This window comes from Vombatus ursinus, unplaced genomic scaffold, assembly GCF_900497805.2.
Source record: "Vombatus ursinus unplaced genomic scaffold, bare-nosed wombat genome assembly UNPS02015255.1, whole genome shotgun sequence".
NCBI lineage: Eukaryota > Metazoa > Chordata > Mammalia > Diprotodontia > Vombatidae > Vombatus > Vombatus ursinus.
The window spans coordinates 25,728,715-25,752,384 of record NW_020955033.1 but is presented as its reverse complement, the minus strand read 5'-3'; the positions used below and the strand labels follow the sequence as shown (position 1 = coordinate 25,752,384).

Below are 23,670 nucleotides of genomic sequence, written 5' to 3'. Positions count from 1 at the left end.
CCTACTCACAAAGGAACTTACACTCTAAGGGGGAGGTATCAAGTGGAGTATATATCAAATATATATACATATATACATACATACATACATATATCAAATATATATATATACATACATATATATCATAAGATAAAGTAAATAAATACAAATATATGCAAAGTAGTTAAAATACAAGTTAATTTGAGAGAGAGGACAACAGCAGCTGGAGAGATCAGAAAAGGCTCCATACTGATGATGGTGACTGACTCATCTTAAAGGAAAAGTGAGATTCTGCGATGCAGGTAAGGAGGAAGTGAATTCTAGGCATAGGGAATGGCCAATGAAAAGACATGGAGATATGAAATGGAGTACCCTGCGGAAGGAAAGCCAGTTTGGCTGGATCAAAGAAAGGCTGTACAGACAGGCTGTACAGGCTTCAAAAGTTAAGCACAGGAGTTTGCATTTTATCCTAGAAACAAAAGGGAACACTGGAGTTGGATGAGACTTGAGTAATGATTCAATTACAAACCTTACACAATGGAAAGACTTTTGACAAAAATAGGGAGGTCTGGAAGAAGGAATTCAGAGAGAAAGATAATGAGGTCAGTTTTAGACATATTAAGTTTAAGATATTTGTAAGATAGTGCTTACTATACATTGTGCTAAGTACTAGGAATACAAATACAAGCAAATATAGTCTGTGTCCTCAAAGAGCTTACATTCTACTCGGGGAATAAAACATATAGAAAGAGCTGATGGGGAGCTGAGGGAGCTAGAAAATAGTTACAGCATGGTGTACAGCACACTATAGTGACAGCTGGGAAGTGGTATGAAAACCTAGTCCTGGGCAAGATAAGGTGAAAGCTCACTTGTCATTATTTTAATTTTTAACCAATGAAAAGATGGGCCAGAAAAACCCATAAAAGCTCAGACCGCTCACCTGGTCTATTGTGGAATACAAATCATTACATACTAAATTTTTCACTGCCCTCTTTAATTCTATCAGGTAAATTTCAATGACAAAATCAAGTCGTCAAAAAAGTAAAGTAAAACATGCTGGAAGGAATATGAGAAAACAAATACATAAATGCATGGTTAATGAAGCTATGAAATGGCCGAGCTATTCAGGAAAGCAATTTCGAACAATGCCTAAAAATTCACTAAACTGTACATCTTTTACAATAGCATTACTGGGCCTATACTACAAAAAAAAAAAATCAAATAAAGAAAAAGGACACATATATACAAAAATATTTATAGCAGTGCTTTTGGTGGTGGCAAAAAATTGGACAATAAAGAGCTGCCCATCAAATGGGAAAGTGTTGAACAAATTATGATACATGAATATAATAGAATATTACTATGCTGTAAAAGATGATGAAAGTGAAGACTGATAAACTTCAGAAGTCTTATTTGAACTGATACAGTTAAATAGGCAGAAGCAGAATAAAAAATTTATAGAAAAATATTATAAAGACAAGCAACATTAAAAGACTTAAGAACGTCAATCAGTCCATGATCAACCACATTTCCAAAAGACTAATGATTAAACATGCTATCTACTTCCTGAGAGAGAAGTAATAAGACTCAAGGTGCAGACTGAGACATCTATTTTTGGACATGCCCAATGCATGAATTTATTTAGCTTGATTATGCATATTTGTTACAAAGTTTTCATCTCTTTTTTTCCCCAATAAGAGGAGGTTTGGAGAGGTAAGTCAGAGAGAAAACAGATTTCTTCCTTGAAAAAACGAAAATTTTTTAAAAGAATCAATAAAATAAACTTTTAAAAATTCAACCATATCTGAATATGTATTTATTGTTACAAGGATTAGCTGGGAAAGTATAGAGACATATCTGGAAATGACTAAGATATAAAAAGGTAATAAAATTTTAAAATAACTTACTATGATCAACTGCTTATCACCATCCTTCTCTGCTTCTTTTAATTTTAAATCTTTTGAAATCTTTATTTCCAAAGGAGAATTGCACTTTATTGATGATGAATGGTTCAGCAAACTCACCCTTCAAATTTAAAAAACAGATTACACTGAATTATGTAATAACTCCAGGTAATTTCAAACTTTTTTAAAACAATGTAGCATTTACTATGGTGTTCATATTAAATAATGAATTCTAAGAAAAAAGATTTTTCTAGACAAATTAGTAAGCCTGAATGAGCATGCTAATTAAGAATCTGAAAATGATACTGTGGATGTTTTAATCCTGTAAATTGCTTTATACTTATTTATTCCTTCAAATACGCGAGATAGTCTTTCAAAGTATACATACATTTATATATGCTTATAGCACAAAAATAAATATGCTATAAAAACTGAAAAAAATTCTACAAAATCTGCAACACTTTTTATGTTTTGAGTTTTTAATGAAAATTTTCTTTCCCTTTTCACTGTGATCAAATACATTAACTAATAATGAGCTCAACCATGACTTTTTTTTAATTGAACATATGGGTTTAAATGGTACAGCAAGATGATAGTTAAGAAACTCCCTCTACCAATGCAGATCAAGAAGTCTTCTTAAACTTCTAATTTTAAAAGAGTTACTTGTTAACACTACAAAATTAAGTGACTTGCTCAGTATCACCCCAGCCAGTCTGAAAGGGGTCTGGGTTAGTTTCAACTTCTTTTTTTGAACGTGATTTTTCATTTACCTAATCTGTCAATTTGCTACGAGTATTTTCTTGTCAAATACTATTATTATAATTTTTTTTTTTCTGCAGGAATTTACACTGATCTTGGGGGGAAAAAAGAAAAAGTCTTGTCGAATAAGCTAAATGGTAGTCTAAACTCTAGGACAGGAAGAATGGTATCAACTGGAAAATAGGTTTGGATCAGTTTCTCCTCTGCGAATTACCAAAATACAGGGTTAGAGTTGGAGAGTTACTCAATTTTTCACTTTTGTTTGATTCTGTAATACATTTTACAATACATAACACAATGATTTATCAAATTTTAGACCATACAAGAGGCAACATGGCATAGTAGATAAAGAACTAATTCTAGTCAAGAAGAGTTGATTCACATCCCACCTTTAACAAATACTGGCTCTATGAACCCAGGTTAATCCTGGATTAACTTTGTAGACCCCTTTATCTTGTCAGTGACCTGGTAAGACGATAAGATACAGGGCAGCTATAGATCTCCATTAGTGAAGGGAAATTACTTACTAGGAGTTCCCTATAAAAGTAAAATAAAAAACCTAGTTGTGTATAAGACACATTCCTCCACCACCCCAAAACTTCAATTTCTCACAAATATCTTAAGAATTCATCATTTCATCTAGATAAAGGTAATACCATACCTGTTATCACTGGTCTTAGATATTTGGTTATTAAAAGTGCTTATCAGCTGTTTAGGAGTTATATCTGTAATTTAATAATAAAAAAAGATCACACTCTTAGCTATATAACTGGTCAAACTTGGACATACAACGTCAAAATATGATAAATTTATTACTGTTTAATAAATTCATTTAATAAAAACCAATTAAATTCTCTTCCTCCCTACTTATAGCCAATAAAATTATCCTTGCTTTATACACTGTGAATTTTAAGAAAGGAACAAAGGGTAATAAATACAAGATTTTATCCCAAAATACAATACTTAATTTATTATTGAGTTATTTACTTATTGAGGAGTTTAATACGCAATTTTACATGCTGATGCACAATCAGTGGAATTGTAACCTGTACCAACTGTTCTGGAAATCAATTTAGAATTATGCTCCAAAAGTTAGTTACTTAAGGCAAGCCCTTTGACCTACTGATACCACAACTAGGTCTATAACCCCAAAGAGCAAAAGATTATATATTTACCAAAAAAGGACTTATAGCAGCTCCTTTTGTTGAGGTAAAGAACTGAAAGTTAAGTGGGTACCCATTACCCAGGTAATGGTTGAACAAATTAAGGCATATGAATGTAACAGAACATTATCGTACAGTAAGAAATGAAGACTGTTTCAGAGAAATCTGGGAAAACTGATATGAAGAGTGAAGTTTTTTTTTTAATCAATAGTATTTTATTTTTTTCCAATTACATGTAAAGACAGTTTTCAAAATTCACTTTTGTAAGATTTTGAGTTTCAAATTTTTCTTCATCCCTCCTCCTCAAGCAATCTGATATAGGTTATACATGTATAATCATATTAAAATCATATTTCCACATTAGTCATCTTGTGAAAAAAGAATCAGAACAAAAGGGAAAAGCAAGGAAGGAAAACAAACAAACAAAAAAGGAAAAATAGTATGCTTCTATCTGCATTCAGATTCCATAATTCTTTCTCTATATAAGGATAGCATTTTCCATCATGAGCCCTTTGGAATTGTCTTGGATCACTGTGCTGCTGAGAAGAGAGAAGTCTATCATAATTGATCATCACACAATGTTGCTGTTACTATGTACAACGTTCTCTTGGTTCCACTCACTGATGAAAACTAAAGTAAGCAGAACCAGGAGAACAATTTATATCCTAACAAAAATGAGCTATTCTGAAAGATAACAACTATGGTCAATGCAATGACCAACCATTCCTCCAGAAGACTTATAACGAAAAATGTTGCCAACTCATGTCACACTTGTGAAATAAACACATTTTTGGACATAGCCAATGTGGGAATTTGTTTTACTTAACTATGCCTATATAAGAGATTTTGCATTTCTTTCCCCGCCCCACCCTGGGGTGGGGGTGGAGGGAGTACATAAAGAAAATAAATGCTTAAAAACTGGAAAAAAAAGTATTAAAAAAAAAAGCAAATGGCAATGGGAGGCAGAAGAGAAACAAGGATATTTAAGCCATTAAAAATACCAAAAAACTAAACAAAAAAGCTACAAGTTCAGTTTTACATATATTCTTTTTCTATTCTTTAGAATGAAATGTATTTGTTCATCATATTGAAGTTCATAATAAAAAATAAAAACCTGTCTACTGAACTAATGTACCAATTTTTGGATTTACTCTATATTTTTTATGAGAACACATCAAAAAAGATGAGAGATAAGAAATATAACTGCAACTGCCTAGGTCTTATCTTTAGTACTTTCCTTTAGCAGAATTTCTTTCTCTTTATCTGCCAATACAGTCAAGAAAACAATGACGAAAAGTTTCAAATAAGATTATTTTATAAATGGAAATAGGTTTCACCACAAGTCTTTTGTAAGATGTCATGCACATTTCTATGATAAAAGTGGAATAGATGGCAACATTTCTTAAATTGATCAGGAACCTAATACTGAGTTAGCAGCGTTAATCAAATAGAATTTCAGTAACTGAAGGTTATGAGTGAGGAGATGAAATAAAGAAAAATAAGGAAGTCCTTGTATTCTTAAATTGCTATTGACTACCTTTAAGAGTATTAATCAATTCTTGAAGATGTGAGCTATGGATATCCTGAAATAAAAACAAAATAAAAAGCCACTACAATAGAGGCTAAGAAGCTCCAGGAAAAGAATCAAGAATAATAAATGAGTTATATTAGAACTCTTTAGATAAAACCAAATCACCACATTCTAGGAATGCAAAGGAACAGATAAAATGTTTAATCTCCTGGAAAATAAAATCTCACTATAAGAGACTACACTTTATCTAGAAAGAACTTGCAAGTCTAAAAGATTTGAACAATGCTTAGTGAAATGAACAATTATTATGGAGGAAGACTTTTTTTCGTATTCTGACAAAGTATCTCTGAACCTTGACAAATTCAAGTAACTTAATTTCAAAGTATTACCTGGAGATTTATTTTCTCCTGTATCATTTTTGGCTTGATTAAGAAGAGGTGGCACTGCTGCAACATTTTTCATTGGAGTGTTTTCTGGGCTAGATTCCAAATACAAGCTGAAACTCTGAACATACACAATTCAAAATTTTAATACATTCTGAATCAAACCATTTCTCCCTCTGCATTAATTTCTGTCCCCTAATCCAAAGCACTAGATGCTAAAACTGATGAAAAGAGAGCACATAAAGAGAAAATTACATTTTATATTCACAAGGGACTTTATTTGCTAATATTAAGGAGCTCCCTCAAAAGTACATGGTTCATGAGTTACTCTTACCTTAATAAACTACAAGTTCAGACAACTGATTCATTCAAAAATTACCAGCCATGGGGGCAGCTAGGTGGTGCAGTGGATAGAGCACCAACCCTGAATTCAGGAGGACCTGAGTTCAAATCCGCCCTCAGACACATACCACTTACTAGCTGTGTGACCCTGGGCAAGTCACTTAACTCCACTGCTGGCAAAAACAAAAACAAAAATTACCAGCCCTACAAAAATTCAGCACAGCCTACAAAATTTACTTCAACTTTGGCCAATGTTGCCTTTTCCCAACTATCACTTCCTCTTTCTTCAAGGGTTAGTGGTCTATTGCACAAGTGACAAAGGACCGCATTTGAAATAACCAAGTGATTCTGTATAGGTTGGACAAGACTGAATGAGCTAGCCTTAGAAGTTAAGGGCTGACTTAACAAGCCTTTATCATTATTAAGAAAGCAGTTTGTCTCTGGCATTTTTTACTTTCCTATCCTTCCTGATGCCAGCACATCCCATTCCTATCCTCTTTCTACCTACATACTATGTGCCAGTCTTACTTCTATCTAGCTGAGGCACTACTATGGAGTCAGATGATTCAGATTAAAATCTCAGTTCTGACACTTCATAGCTGTGTGACTTCGGGAAAATGACAAAGAATGCTCTTTGAGACCGTTTCCTTTTCCATAAAATGGCAAATAATACTTACACAAAATAATTAAAAAATTGAGAATAAAAAGGTTTGAGTATGTTAACTACAAAACCTTCTTGTGAATGTTAGCTGATATAACCTGTCGGCTTATAAGGTAGTGCGACAATTTACACAAATATCTTGAAAGATGAGAGTAAGACTACTACAATGCAATCTAGCATGGTAACTTTTGTGATGAAGTCATCAATGAATAACGATCCCATTACCAAAGTAGAATGGCCACCACTTGCGTATCTCCAGCTAGCATCCATTTTTTAAAGGTTGTACTCTACTTCCTTACTAATTATGATGGAAACTAAAAAAGGAACAGAAAATAAGAGTATATATTATGTTCCTTTTTGTCCCTTTGTGAAGCATCTTAGGGCACACTGATTTATATTTCAGGTTTCCAGCAATAAGACTCAAGCTCTGAATTACAAAGCCAGATGAATGTACACAGGATTTGAAATGACATGAACTGAAAATCAGATGAAGGAAATGGAAGATTATTTCACCTGAAGAAGAAATGAGTTAGGAGGAAGTAAGTTCACCCTTCACAAACAACATCTGGACTAGATGATGCCACTTATTTTGCTTGGCACCAGAGGTCTGAACAAGGACCTTTTTTCTGTCATACGACAGTGCTATCTGTATCAATGAGGTTTTTTAAACCACTTTCTACAATATAACTATGTAAAAATTTTGACAAAAATAGGCTTGTCCCAATTTATATTAGGTTTAGACAAACAGGGTTAAAAACAACAGGGATTAAGAGTATGTGGGAATGTGTTAAATGAAGCAGGAAACAATCAGGTTTTCTGCAGAAAATTGATAAATAAGGAACCATCAAAAAAAAAAAAAAAAAGACTGAATTTCCACGGAAACTTAAAGACTATAAAGGAAGTGCCTTATATTGCCTTCCACTGCTTTTATGATTATCTCCCCAAGTTAGTAAAGACCTTTACCTGTCCATATCTTAATTAGCAGTTGGTTTATACTTCTCTAATGTACATAACCTAATCTTAACAAATGACTTTTTAAATTAAAGCATTTTAGCTAAACAAAATCATGACATGATTATTTGGGCCAAACTACTTTTTTACAAAGTACCCGTATCCCTTTGAAATTATACACAATGAAATTGATTACCTCATCAAGTGTTGGTTCAAGTGAATGTTTCATCTGATTATCCAGTGATGGCTTGGGAGGAGGTTTAATTTGATTATCCTGTTGACCATTTTCAGTAGCCCTTTCTGTAGTTCTGTTCTTTTCAGTTGTTTTACCACTTCTGACTTCTTGAAAATAAATCTCTTTTTGTTTTTCCTCCTGGCATGCTAAATTTTTATCAGCACACGATTTCAGCATTAGTGACTGGCTTTGACTTTTTGGATGATCCATTTCTGAAGCTGTCAGATGAATTGAAGCTTGTGGAAGTTTAGGTTTAGTTTTTAATGGGTCCACTTTAGGAGCATTTGGAGAACCTAAACTATTCTGACGTAAATGATTGGCTTTTCCTAGTTTAATTTTGGTCCATTTGGATTTCTTACTAGCTAGTCTGTTTAAACCATTTAATACACATTTTACAGGATTGGCTTTTCTACTGGGGAAGAAACGTTTGCACTGAACATTTTCATCTGGTTCCTTCTGAGTAATCACTTGTGTTTCAATTTCAGTCAGCTCCAACTTTGTTGGCTTCTCATCCTCTTTTCGACCTTCAGTAAATGAAGATTCTCTCTTCACCTCAACTGTATCTGACTCAATTTCACCTGCAATTTCTTCACATAGTTCAAGGATGCTAACACGTTTCATCTTTACAACTTCCTCTGAATGTTTATCCATGTTTCCTTCAGTTATTATTGGTTGTGAATTTTTTGATTTTGTTTTACTTTTCATTTTTGGATGAACTAACTCCTTCTTGTTAATTTCCTCATTCCTTTTTGAAATCAGAGAAGTGGCCATTTTTGCTTTTTTGTCTTGGGAGGAGATGACAGGCACTGAGTTTTTTCCTTCTTTTTTAATTTCGTGCTGATAACATTTTTCAGATCCTTGTTTGCGCTGAGGACCACAGGCACCATCTAATGTATTATTTACCCTGCATTTTTTTCCTTTTGGTGAATTTGATACTTCACTTGCTGTGCTTCTGTCTTCTTTAGAGTCAGAGCTCACGAGTTTTCGTTTCAAATTTTTCTGCACAACTGTAATTTGACTAGGTTTAGTTTTAGCTTTGCTACAGGTCTCTGCTCTATTAGTTGATGTACTTTGCTTTACTTCTAGAACTTGACTTTTAATTTCTCTGTTTCGCAAGGTCTTTGTTGAAATATCTGCTAACTGTTGTAGTCTTTGTGATCTCCTATTAAGCTGTTCATTCAACTGAGTGCTACATTTTGATTTAGCGGTTGCTCGAGCTGATTTTTTCTGAGGTTTCCTATTTTGTCTTGGTTCTTGTGAATGTTTCTTCACAGTCACCTGTGTTTTGTGAATGCAGTTGGTAGATTTCTTCTCATCAAAGAAAGCCTTTGTTGACCTGGTGGCCATGTGTGTTCCTAGTTCAGATTCATTTGTGCTACAGTCACTGAAAGATTTAGTCAATGGTTTTTCTAATTCCTTGCAAACTGATTTTGTTAGAGCCCTCTGAGAATTTTTAACTCCTTGTCCTTTTTTGTTGTTATTTTTTACTGTTTTAGTTGATGTAGCAGAATTGTTTTCTTTTGATTTTCCCCTTGCAGATTTCATTTCTGACTCAGGAATCTTTTGAGTAGTTTTAAATGTCCTTGTAGAATCTAATACTGAATGCCTACTATTTTTGACGCTCTGGATTCCAGAACTGTTCATAAAATCTGTTTTCAACTGATGTTGACATTCATTTTCAAAATCAATTTTAGTTTCACTCAAATTAGTTTTCTCTGTCTTTCCTGGTGCATTACTAGAAATAGTATGATTGGACCCTGAAGGATTCTTATGTTTTACTTTGGAGGATTTGGGGGAAGCCTGAAGAGAATTTATCCTATTTGGAGATTTTAGTGCTGATTTTGTTAAAGGCAAAGTTTTATGGGTGGTTCTATTTAATTCAGGTTCAGATTGTGACTTTTCAACTAATTTAGTCTGATAAGAAGACCTAGCAAAATTATTGGTGGTTTTATTGGTCACTGACCTGTCGGCTTTGACAAAGGTTTTGGGAGATTTTTTCTTCTGTACTTTACAGTTATTTGACTTTGATTTATTTGACACATGTCGTGTTTCGAAGTTTCTCTCTCTGTTTGCTGAGTTTGTCAGTTTGCTGTTGTTATCTAGTTTCCTCCGTTTAGCAGAATGTTCTACCAGTGTAGATTTCCTTTTCTGTGCTGCCATTTCTGCAAGTTAAAAAAAAAGTTTATAGCTCATTCTAACCAAGGCAATGGACATAAATAGCCTCAATTTACCAACAACTGAAACTTTTAATTTTGACTTACTCTATCCATACAGGGTTACATAGATATTATATATACTGATGACCCTCATATTTAAGCTATAACTTTTCTGATTTGAATACAATTTGGTTTAAGTTCAATATATCAAATGTGCTTTACTTACAGTTTCTCCCTAAAGGATGTAACTTCAGCCACCTTAACTTCTGAAAATACGACAAAAGCATTCCTTATAAATTTGCTCTTGACACATTACATTTTACCTAAAGGAAAGATCAGGTATGAAAACATTTAAATTTAATGAAAGAAGACAATAGCAATATATCTCCTAAGACAGTGGGGAGTTGGGGGGAAGCACTAGTTTATGAATTACCACCTGGCTTCTAGACCCAGGTCTGCTACTTCATAGCTGTAAGATTTTGAGGCAAATCCTCTATTTATCTGAGCTCCAATTATCTAGAAAATGAAGCTAATACCTTCATGATCCAACTCACAGATTGTGAGAATCAAAAATGATCAAATATGTGAAAAGTGTGCTCTGTAACCTGTATCACAGTATTAATAGTAGCACTATGTGGTTCCACTAATACTGTTACTGACTTCTACATGACTAATTAGTTAGTATCGGATTTTTTTATGCTCATTTAGAATAATAATTTTTTTGCTATGGAAATTCAGTTAATGAGAGGCAGTCGTGTAGAATGGAAAGAGCACTGAGTTTGAAAAATCAGAGGAAACTGGGTTCAAATATCCTACTTCTATAACTTACTACCTGTGTGACCTTGGACAGGTCACTTAACCTCATCTTTAAAATTATAAGGCTAGTCTAGATAACTTCTAATGTCCCCATCATGTCTCTCCTGGTCTTCCTCCTATCTGACTGGTCTTTCTCAGTATTCTTTGCCAAATAATTAATCCAAGTCACATCTGCTAACCATGAGCACACCACAGGGTTCCTCCCCCACAGATTCAATTAACATCTGTAAGCTAATGATTCTCAAATCTATTAATCTAACCCAAACCTCTCTGCTAACTTCTAGTTTCACATCTCTAACTGCCTATTAGGTATCTCTAAGTGGATGTCCCACAGACATCTTAAACTCAACATATCCAAAACGGAACTCATTATCTTTCTTCACTTCTTCCAAACTTCCTTATTGCAAAGGCACCACCATCCTCTCTCGACCCCCAAGCCAACAATCTAGATACTATCTTTGACTCAATTCTCTCTCACCTTTCCATATGTAATCTGTTGTCAAGGCCTGTCAATTCTATCTTTGTATCATCTCTTACAAATGTCCTCTTTTCTCTTCTGATAATGCCATCCAGGTACAGGTGCTCATCTCCTCACACCTGGACTACTGCAATAGCCTGCTTGTTAACCTTCCTGCCACAAGCCTCTCCCCATTCCAGTCTATCCTCCACTCAGTTATCAACCTGATCTTCCTAAAGTACAAGTGCCATCATATAAACTTCCTACTCAATAAACTCCAGTGGCTCCCTATCATCTTCAGGACCAAATATAAAATCCTTTGTGCGGCAGGACATAATCCAATGATATATCAACAAATTTTGTTCTCTGTTTATGCCATGCTAAGCAGTACATCCTATTCACCATCAGTCAAATGTTCAGATTGGGTTCAGAGGAAGGGAGAGGTCCTGTTGAAAGGATCTGGTCTGGATGATGCAGTATTATGTCAAGCCTTGGGAAGAGGGTACAAGAATAACAAATTTATTTACCCCACAACCCTCTAAATAAAGAATCAGGAAGTTTTCATTTGAGTAGATGTAGGACCTACAAATATTTAGTAATTACATTAACATCTCCTGGTCTCTCAAAAGCATCAATCTGACATGATTTTTCCTTGTGACCAGCAAGGACAGTAGTGAAAAAAAAATGCCAAAACATCTGATGAACATGGGAATCACTTCCATGATTTAGGAACTTAAGAAATCCTCCAAAACAAATATAGTTAATACAACAAACATGTTCAGAAAATTTCATGATAATGATTCAAGGTAAAAGAAATACAAGTTAATTTTAAGATGTCACCAAAGCAACTCATTACAAAGAAATAGTAAGTGCTTTTAAATCTTTCTCAAGAGCTAAAAGCTCTCAGGAAATACTCTATATGTTTGTATGCCCATTTGACACTAAATCCTCATTTGATAGCTATACTAAAATTTTCAACAACATTTTTTTAGAACCACAAAATTTCATCATCGGGAGGGACCTCTAATGTCACTTAATCCAACTCATCCCTGAAGCAAAAATAGTCTAATCAATATCCCTAATAAGTGGTTATCCAATCTCTATTTAAAAGATATCCAGAGACTGAGAATGACAGATTCTGTGCCTTTATGCTAATATTTTAATAGCTAAACTACTCGAGACTAAAATTCCAAATAATGTGGTACCTTATAGTTAATATTACTTTTCATATTTGTTTTAGTAGTTCTAAATTATATCTGTCAACTATCTATAGAAGTACAACTACAAAAATTGTGTTAACAGTTTATTCTATTTCAGTGGTGAATTGGTTAAGAAGTGAATTTTTCTTCTCTGAAAATCTCAATAAAGTAGTATAAACAATATATAATATATTATATATAATATAATAATAAGATATAATAATATACCTGACCACCAAATAATTCGTCCTGGAAAAGACAATTATTAGCTACTTACCTCACAAAAGGGCTGGAGATCACTTTTTAAAAACTGGATAGCCAATTTTTTTTTAACAATTCTATAAAAAAAAAATAACAGAGGGGAGAGGGTAATTATTAATGTACATCAATGAACTCTGTAAAAGAAAGCCATCATAAAAATATTTGATAATTTTCATTTAAATGATTCACTAAGGCCCTTAAAAACTAAGCTGAATTGCCCATTGGCTTGACATTGTCTACCATAACTGTGCTCAGAAAATATAAGCATATTTCAATCAGACCCAATGTCCCATTTTTATACAGCACTGCCGTTTTTCCCCGGAGGTTTTCCCAACTTAGCATAGACTAGACTTCAAGGGTAGAATAACTTTGGAAAATGCAGAAAAAGTTCATTTAAATTTTGCTTCAATAATTACATTACTACTAAACATTTAATACAAAATGCATTAATTTGCACATTGTTCTATATGAAATATTTCTGGTTAAATTAACTCATCTAATGGCTTAGAAATTCGAGTATTTCTAGACTAAAGAAATATGGATAATTCCCTAATTATCCATCAAAATTGTTAGTTACATAAATTTCACCCCACATTTTAGTACGTTATCTTCTCTAATTTATTTAATATTTAATAGCCTTCATTTCTTTTTCTTTTCTTTTCTTTTTTTTTTTGGTAAGGCAATTGGGGTTAAGTGACTTGCCCAGAGTCACACAGCTAGCAACTGTTATGTGTCTGAGGTCACATTTGAACTCAGGTCCTCTTGACTGCAAGGCCAGTGCCTCTATCCACTGCGCCACCTAGCTGCCCCAATGGCATTCATTTCTTTTACAGAGTATGTTACATTCAAGAAAGTCAAATTGTTTGGTAACTAGATCATGGATCGATAGCTGTCAAAAACAATTCATACCTACCAAAACTTATCCATGACCATTTCTCCAATCAAAAAACTACACAGAAAGTGAATACTACAGGAAAGTCATGATACTATAGAGTCATTTTAAAAAGCAGAAAAAAAAAGTATTTTCTCACAGAGTTAACAAACAGTTCAGGAAACAGGGCTGAGATTATCATGGTCTCTAAAATTCTATGCTCATTAATTTGATGCTCTGTAAGTTTTATAATAAACAGTGCTAAAATTTATTATAAACTGTAATTATTATGGCAATAATTTAAATGAGCTGCAACCACCCACCTCTAAGGCCAACTGTTTACCAAAGATTTTTAAATTATCTTGCTGCAAAGTTTCTGGTATTGCTCTAAATTCTTCAATGATAATAGCACTTCTCTGGAACCAGATGCTTTTACGCTTCCTGTCCTCACCCCTCATCTATTGAGTAATTGATTATCCACAAGCCTCCTCTCTTCTCTACAGGACGGAATTTGTATTAACGCTATATACTAGCTAGTATGTTCAAATATAACCTTCTTTCATTTTTCTTAATGAACTCTCTACCCATAGAGAACAGAAGAGTCTTCTTTTCTATTTCTCTACCTTCCTCTAAAAATTACTATGATGGGAGCTGATAAATGCCTAGGAACTTGGATTTTTCATCTAATTTGAGGACCTACAGATCCAATACTATTATGTAACTATTTAAATTAACTTCCTAAATGATCATCTTTCAGTTCACTTATACATACATCAAAGTTAACAGCAGTTGCATTGTAGACTAGCCTCAAAACTGTCCACTTATAAAACTACATTTCTAGCCAAGCATCTGATTGGTAATAAGTGCTCTCACTAAACCTTAAATTGACTTACTAGAACACACAAGCAAAGTAATGTGAATTGTGCACAATAATTTTTTTAAAATTAAGCTATAGGTTGACTGCACCCAACATCTTACTGATACAGCTCAATGATGACTTACTTTCTTTGTCAATGATGACAAAGAAAATAACTAAATAAAAAGTTAATGAGAAATACCATAATTAAATCTTTTAGTTTATCAGCTGCATAATATTCTCTACTTTATTAACATTAATTTGGTATTGCTACACAATAGCCAATATGTAGATTACAAACAAGTAGCCTAAAATTTACTCATAAACACTTACATAAAATACTCACATCTGAAAAGAAGCTCCACGAAGAAAGCTCAGCAAAATATGAAGTATCTAGTTTAAAAGCATAAAAAAAGTCAAAAATATTCAGACCTAGTTTAAAATGCACAAACTAAATTCTATTTTATAGTATACAATCAGCATGAATACAGTTATTTTGTTACTTTGTGGCTTTGCCCAGGCAAAGAAAATGAAATTGTTAAAAATAATTCATATTAAACTTTTGGAAACATTTATTTATATTGTGAGCCTTAGAAAAAAGCAGTGTTTTTGGTTAATCCATTTTCAACAACTAGTATGTGGCTCCAAGTTAATGAAAGAAAATAGAAAATAGAAGCAATTGCTAAACGAAGGATATCAGCAAGGAAAAACTCGCCAAGAAAATGCCACTTCAACTACAAACACCTGACAGAAAGTAGTATCCAACCCAATCTGGATCTGGACAAAAATGTCTTAAATCCTACCCTCCAATCACCCAGAACTAAGACCCCCAGAACTCTAAGATGATTCCATGGACAATCACAGCTTTCAGATCTAATTCTAAACCCCGGATAGGATGACAGAGAAAGAACTGACCAAACTCCTGAGACAGGCCAAAAAATAATTTGATATCTCAGAGGGCCTTTAAATTTAAAAATGTTTTTCAAGTATGCATTGAATTATTTCTAAGATTCATTACAGTGTGAACTAATTGTCGTATTATGATTTTAGGAAAAATAAATAGGTGATACATACTATTCAGTTTTTAATAGATTCATATAACACCATTTACCTGGAGTAATAGATTTGCATTAAGAATAAGCAACTTTTAGGTGCCCCGTTCTAGGAGCACTTCTCACAAGAAATGTCTTTTTTTATTCATTCATTATTTCTTTACTTTAAACTTCTGATCCAAAAGCTAGTTGACATGGTTCTGTTTTCCTAAGGGTGAAGGTTGTAGAAAGAATGTAATAGACACCATAATTCACATCTAGTAGTAATTATGAGGAGCTTTTACTGTACTGTCAAATTCAAATTCTGGTTCAAACCAGAAAACAACAGATCTCAAGGCTCAATAACCTGACAGAGGTTGAAATTGTGTTGTTTCAAGTTATATGACTTTGAAATCCACATAAGGGTTTTTAAAGGAAAATAGACTTTTCTAAAAGGTAATAAAGTAAATGTATCTGAACTCAGAATCACAGACTCTAGGAGCTGGAAATATTCTCAAAAGGCTATATATAGATCTCCAACTCATATCTGAAAATCCATGAATCTCCTTTTACAATAACTTATGTCAATGAAAAGTGATAATTCATCATCTCCTTAAAGACCTGAGGAAAACAGCGTACCCTCTGCTACTGTGGACAGGAACTCTAGAGTATCCTGTAGGCTACTCTGGAAAAAGCTCATTCCATTCTTTGAAAAAAGGATAATGGTTAAGAAGTGGTTTTTTTACATTAAAATTAAAGCTACTTCTCAGTACCATCCAACATTACCACAGTACCTGACACATCTTAAGCACCTAATAAATGCTTATTGATTTGATTTCCAGTCTTTTTTTCCTATTTCTGCCCTCTGGGATGAAGCAAAACATGTGACAATCTTATTTATGTGACAACATTTCAAATACTTATTGTGAAATCCTTGTGAACAATATGGAAGAATGTGGGCTGAATCAAAGTACAGTGAGGGGAACTGAATTCACAGCTGGTTGAAAACTGTACTGAAAGTGTTGATTAATGTTTCCATGTCACCCTGTAGGAGAGTCTCTAGTGATATGCCACAGGACTTCGTCATCTTCTCTGACCTGTTCAATATTTTATCAATCACTTGCATGAAGACAGAAGACACCTCAATCAAAACAGGAAAGGAGACAAAGCTAAGAGGAGTAGTTGGATATCTGTATGCTCTTGACAGTGATTCATGTTAGATGGCAAAATCAAGATCTAAATTATCTTAGCAAGCTAAAATGGTGGAGAAAACTAAGAGAAAATGTAATTGGCAAAAAACAAAAAGCACTTTACTTCAATCCAGACATTTTATTTAAGTACAGAATGATGGAGACGTGGTTTTACTACAGCTTGTGTTGGAAAAAGTTAGTTCAGGTTTGACTGCAAGCTCAGTATGGATCAAAAAATGTAGTGTACCTAACAAAATATTAAAATCATTTTAGCCACATTAGAATATTTTTTGAAATCCTGACTGAATTTTAAATTATTTGCATTTTGAAAGTAACAATCAGCTCAAATGAAGGTTAAATGTGTGACCACAGAGTTGTTTATAATTAAAACTCAGGGGATGTGATTGCTAAATATCTATGTTATAGCTTAATATTTTTAAATACAAGCATGTAACTAAAGTATATATCTTTTTCTTTTTCATGCGAATAAAATAGAGAGACTAACTTCTACCACATGGAAACATGTCCTCTGTTCAAGTTATTTATATAGGAAAAATAAAATATGCAAATACTATCAAAACATAGGACTTCAAAGACCATCGAGGTCAACCGTGAAAGCATCTTCTTTACAACATCCCCTTTACACTTCAAAATCTCCAGAGACAGGAGCTTGTTTCCTAAAACAAGGCAAACTATTCTGGGGTTTTTTGAACAGCTTTGCTTATTGTGCAGCTTTTTTTTAAATTACAGAAAATCTACATCCTGTAACTCCTACCCATTAGTCTGAATTTTGTTCTTTGAGCTGTTAGGACAGAATAAGCATGGTTTATCAACAAGAATTTATTAAGTGCTTACTATAGGCCAGGCACTGTGCTCTGCAACTGGGGATACAAAGAAAGTCAAAAACACAGTCCCTACTCTCAAGGAGCTCATTGTCTGTAGAGGAGACAACTAAATATATGCACAAGATTAATCCAGTGTAAATGAAAGGAAATCTCAAAAGGAAGGCAGTGAGCGAAGAGAGGGGGAAGAGGGAAGAACGGCTTCCTACAGAAGGTGGGACTTGAGCTGAGTCTTTGAAGGAAGACAGGAAAGTTATAAGTCTGAAGATGATGAGGAAGAAGCCAATGCAAGTCTTAGTTCCCAGCATTTTCTCTGGCTGTACCCTAGGATGGCAATGTTCTCTCTCCCTGCTCTGACTACTGATCTCCCTGGCATCATTTTAAATCCAAACAAAAATCCCATCCTCTGCAAAAAGCCTTCCCTAGCCCCTCGTAATTCTAATGACTTCCCTCTGTTAATTATTTCCTATTTATCCTATATATAGCTAGTTTTGTATATACTTGTTCCCTCGTAGTCTCTCCCATTAGATTGTAAGCTCCTTGAGGGCAAGGACTGTCTTTTGCCTCTTTTAGTACCCCAAGCTCTTAGCAGTCTCTGGTACGTAGTAGGTACTTACTGAACGTTTGCAGATGGTTGGGGGGGGGGCCTCCTCCCCCCCCCCCCCCCCCCCGCGGTGTAACCCAGTGTAGCCGGATCATAGAGTATGTGGAGGGAGTTCAAATTTGACAGGACTGGAAAGGGCCCAGATCTGAGAAGGGCTTTAAATGCCAAACACAGAATTTTATATTTCATTCTAAAAGTTACTGGGAGCCACTCAGTAGAGCTGGGAAGTGAGATGGCAGAACTGTACTTCAGTAAAATCACTTTGGCAGGATAGTTGAGGACAGATTGGAGACAGAGAAAACAATTAGAAGGCTAATACATGAGGTCCAGGCATGAGATGTTGAGGGTCTCTACAAGGGTGGTGGCTTTGTGAATGGAAAGAAGAGGACAAATAGGAGAGATGCTGTGAAGGTAGAAATGACAAGATATAACAATAGATGGAATATGTAGAATGATAATGAAAAGTAGAGAATGACACAGATTGTGAGGCTGAGTGACTGGGAAGATGTTGGTATACTAGATAGTAACAGAAAAGTTGGAAAAAGCACGTTTAGGGGAAAGTTAATGAGTTGTTTTGGCCATGTTGAGTTAGAGATGCCTATGCAACATCAAATCTAAGATGTCTAAGAGGTAGTTGGTGATATAAGATGTGAACTCAAGAGAGATTATAAATACCCATAGGAATCATCTCCATAAAGATGCACCCATGGGAGCTGAGGCAATCAACCAAACAAGATAGTACAGAGTAGAAATTCTTTACTATTTTTGTGTCATGAACTCCAACTGTAGTCTGTTGAAACCCATGTACTCCTTTCACAGAATAATGTTTTAAAACGTATAAAATAAGCATTGTGGGATGTAAAATGGATAATTTTGATCAAATGAAATTTACAAGTTTTTGTACTAATAAAACCAATATAGCCGAGATTAGAAGGAAAGTCAAAAACTGGGTGAAAAAAATATAGACAGTTTCTTGGATATCTCAAATACATAGAGAACTTCATCAAATTTATAAGTATATGTGTCATTCCACTGTTGCTGCAGTTGTGAACTGATCCAGCCATTCTGGAGATCAATTTGGAACTGTGCCTAAAGATCTATAAATCTATGCACACCCCTTGACCCAGCAAAACCACTACTAGATCTGTATCCCAAAGACACTCCACCACCATCCAAAAAAAAAAAAAAAAAAAAAAAAAAGGAAAGGAAAGGAAAAGGACCTATATGTACAAAGATATTTATAACAGCTCTTTTTGTAGTAGCAAAGACTTGGAAACTGATGGAATGCCCATCAAATGGGGAATGGCTGAACAAACTGCGGTCTATAACTGTACTGAAGCACCACTGTGCTATAAGAAATGAAGATTTAAAAAAGAAGAAGAAGAAGAAATGAAGCTTTCCGGGGCAGCTAAGTGGTATAGTGGATAGAGCACTGGCCCAGGAGTCAGGAGTACCTCAGTTCGATTCCAACCTCAGACACTTACTACCTAGCTGTGTGAACCCTGGGCAAGTCCCCCATTGCCTCCAAAATTTTAAAAAAAGAAAAGAAAAAAGAAATGAAGCTTTCAAAAAAAGCTGGAAAGACATAATTACATAAACTGATGCCAAGTGAAGTGAGTAGAACCAGAACATCGTACACAGTAACAGCAATATTGTACGATGATTAACGATGAATGAATTAGCTAGTCTCAGCAATATAATGATCCAAGATAATTCCAAATAGATGGAATATCTATTCCAAAGGACTCATGATGAAAAATGCTATCCACCTCCAGAGAAAAAATGGATGGAATCTGAATGCAGATTGAAGCATACTATTTTTCACTTTCTTTATTTGTGTGTGTGTGTGTGTGTTGTTGGTTTTTTTTGGTCTGTGTTTTCTTTTACAACATGACTAACATGGAAATATGTTTTGCATGACTGCATATACATAATCTATATCAAATTGGTTGCCATTTCAGAGAGGGGGGAGAGAATGGAGTGAGAATTTGGAACTCAAAATTTTTTAAAAAAAGAATATTAAAAACTGTTTTTATATATAATTGGGAAAAATATTATTTTTTAAAAACTAGGAGTTATTCCTCAATTGATAAATGGTCAAGGGATATAAGAAGGCAGTTTCTGGAGGAAGCAATCAAAGCTATATATATAATCATAAGAAAAAATGCTCTGAATCACTACTGATTAGAGAAATGAAAATCAAAACAAATTTGAGATACCATTTCATACCTATCAGATTGGCTAAAGTTATAAAGGGGGAAAATGACAAATATTGGAGGGGATGTGGAAAAACTGGGACATCAACACACTATTGGTGGAACTGTGAACCAATTCAACCATTTTGGAGAGCCATCTGGAATCATGTCCAAAAAGTTACAAAACTCTATATACCCTTTGACTCTTTCAATACTACTATTAGGTCTGTTTCCCAAGATGATCAGGAAAAAAGAAAAATAACATGTATGTTCTAAAATATTTCTAGCAGCTCTCTATTTCTTAAAAGGGACTTAATCTCATCATTTCCACATAATAACAGAATGAAAGAATGAAGTCTCATGTAAACTAACAAATGATAACCTTTCTTGTGGAAAAGTCATATTTATGACCTTGATTCATAAATGTGCTAATTATCCTTCCCTTTTACAGTTGTTACAACCAGTGACATTTTCATTCTTTTCTTACCCATATCAATTTAAGTCCATAGTATCGAAGAGAAATCAGAAATAACAAACAGATCTAGGAAACCTAGACCACAGAACTTACTGAAAAATGCCATGGACAATTCCCAACAGAATGTTCCCAGTATTTATCAATGGCCCTTATTGCTACCTACTCAAGGAATTTTAGAGATTTCTCTTTAAATTTTAACTTTGAGGATTGCAGCCTGGCTCCTTATTTGGATTTGGTATTCTACAAAAATGTCGTTCAGAACATTACAAAGAATATGACAAAGAATATGACCATTTGGAATATGCAAACTAAGAGATGGCATGATGTTAAGAGTGCTAATCAGAAGACCTAGGCATTAGAATCTTAGCTGTTACTAACCTTGAGCACAAAACATTTTTTCTCTGGGCCTGTTATCCTTTGTAAAATGAGGTAAATGACTAGTTGATTACTAAGGACCATTCCGAATCAATCTAAAGACCATTCCAAATCTAAAGAGGCATTCAATATATGTACTCAATATAATATATGTCCATGAAAGCACACAATAATTCTTCTTAGAAGTTGTCCTAACCTCCAAAGAAGGCATAGCCATAGTAACTATTTCTGGTTCACTTAGACTACTTCAACAAAAATGTTTTTGCAGGTTGAAAACTAATTTTTATACATTATTTAACCTACAAATCTAATCTAAAACAAAGAGAAACAGAACTACATAAATTTCTCTATAATTAAATTTATTTAACTTTAGATTTTAACCAAGTGTTTGGTACATAATAGGCACTTAATAAACACTTGCTGACTGAATGAATGACTGGTTGATCAGTATATTCCTAAATGGAAGTAACTTTTGACCAGCAGAATGGCTTTCCCAAAACTGCAGGTGTGAACTGAATTCACATTGTACATTCTGTCTGCCCAGCACAATATTATCTTCTTCCAAAATACCTCAAGAATACTGGAAAGTGATGATAAAGGGAAGACTACAATGGGGGGGGGGGGGAGAAGGGGAAGAAGGGAAAAAGAGCCCTTGGCTGTTGAGAATGTTGAAAGGTATATTCTCCTTATTCCAATTCTCAAAAAAAAAGAGATATGGCTTATTTTCAACACCAAACATAACCTTGTTTTACACTTCTGAAAAATATCTTGGTTCAATTCCTAATTCTCAATTCTTAATCTGGCACCTGCAAACACTTCCAATACTATTCCCATTCCTAATTTCAATGGCACAGGCATTATGTTAGGCACCCAAGTAGGATTCCAGTCAAGTATATTTAATTGAAAGGTTGAGTCTTCAAATGTAAGGAAGGGAGATAACCATAGTTCTAACTTCTCTACTCTCCTCCCCCCAGTTTTTAAATGCAGGAGCAAAAAATACCTATAACACCAACTACCAGCCAAGTACACTTCCTTCCTATTTTGTCTTCTGAAAAAAATGTTCTTTACATACTTTCTGCACGACTAGCAGTTATTCAGGAAAATCGTTGCCAATCAGCCACACAAATACCATTTAGATGCCAAGTGCTGCAACCGAATATTGCTGAAAGATGTTACTCAAGATACCCAATTCAGCCACAAAACAATCTAATCAGAATGCCTGAAAACTAGTGCCCCGTCCAAGCTTTTTAACTTTTAAGTTTCAGAGGAGAATGTGTATGCATTGGTCAGCGGCATGGTTCTCCTAACTGCCATTCCTTAGGGGTAATGGGGGTAACCCCGTCTGAAGTGTGACCAGCCCTCCATTCATCAGGACTACCCCGCGACCCCAGGTAGGAGGGCTCTCCCACACCCTCCCTTCCCCACCGCCCCGCCGTGACCTTGGCCCAGCTCTCCCGGGCTCCTTAATCCCCCCGCCCCCATCCCAGCCAAGCCGGGAAGCGTCCTGACCCGCAGAGCAGCAAAGGCCTCCTCGGGGCTCGGGACGCGGCCCCGACACCTCGGGCGTTTGGCTGGGCTGGGGGCCAACACCGCGGGACGGAGGCGGAGAGAGAGCCGGGAAAGGAGCCCGGCTCCTCGGCCGGGGTCGCCCCCATCCGGCCCGCGGCGCAGCCCCTGGTCCCGGGCCCCTTCCTGCCCACGGCGGCGGCGGCAGGTGAAGCGGCCGGGAGGCTGCCTACCTCAGCGGCAGCGGCGGCCCCGCTCCACCACCACCCCCGGAGGCAGGCGCGAGGAGCCGGCGACCGCGGGGACACGCGGAGGGGCGGCGCCGGGCGCTCTCGCGGGGCCCGGGGGAGGGAGTTCGGGAGGAACGCGCACCTTCTTCATCCTCGGCCGAGCTTCCAACGGGAGCCGGAGGGTCACCTCACATCCGGGTACCGCGAGCTAGCCCCGGGGGCGGGGGTGGCGGCGGCGGCGGAGGCTGCTGCTGCTCCCGCTGCGGCTCGTGTAAGGCGCGGAAACCCCAAACTTCCGGCGACTGCGACAACGACGGCGACGGCGACGGCGAGGGCACCGCCTGGTTCGCTAGTCAGATGGAAAGCTACCTGCAAGTTTCCCGGGTGCGCTTGCGCAGCCACTCATCTTCGCCTCCTAGACCTTTCTCAGCTGACTGCCTTGACTAGGGGCTAAAGATGGCCGCCACGCGGGATGCGCGTCAAACCGATTTTCGCCCAGTGCCGGGCCCTTTCGACACTCCCCACTCTCCCGCCACCCCCGCCCTCGGCTTCGAAAGTCCTGGCAACGGGAGACTTCTCTCCGCGCAGGCGTACCGGGGAGACTCTCTGAGAGCGCCCCCAATTGGCGGCACCTGGGAAGGAAGTAAAAGTACAGGGGCGGGGCGAGGCGGGACACCCCACAGCTGCGGGACAGCGTC

General features: G+C 36.0%; 1 protein-coding gene across 3 annotated transcripts in view; it reads right to left on the bottom strand.

The window, feature by feature from the left end:
* Positions 1 to 23,396, bottom strand: part of LOC114031878 (N-acetyltransferase ESCO1-like) — a 49,817-nt gene extending 26,421 nt beyond the window's left edge. For 2 of the 3 annotated variants that reach the window (XM_027847067.1, XM_027847069.1), the window contains exons 1-8: positions 23,115 to 23,203; positions 14,871 to 14,917; positions 12,814 to 12,874; positions 10,291 to 10,387; positions 7,870 to 10,070; positions 5,726 to 5,840; positions 3,304 to 3,367; positions 1,887 to 2,004 (exon numbers count right to left, since the gene is read on the bottom strand). In XM_027847067.1, coding sequence (XP_027702868.1) covers positions 1,887 to 2,004; positions 3,304 to 3,367; positions 5,726 to 5,840; positions 7,870 to 10,068 — 2,496 coding nt within the window. In that variant the 5' untranslated portion in view covers positions 10,069 to 10,070; positions 10,291 to 10,387; positions 12,814 to 12,874; positions 14,871 to 14,917; positions 23,115 to 23,203. Of the gene's footprint in view, positions 1 to 1,886; positions 2,005 to 3,303; positions 3,368 to 5,725; positions 5,841 to 7,869; positions 10,071 to 10,290; positions 10,388 to 12,813; positions 12,875 to 14,870; positions 14,918 to 23,114; positions 23,204 to 23,341 lie in introns of those variants that run through there. The other variant, XM_027847068.1, reaches the window with a different exon arrangement.
* Between the last annotated feature and the right edge of the window lie 274 nt (positions 23,397 to 23,670).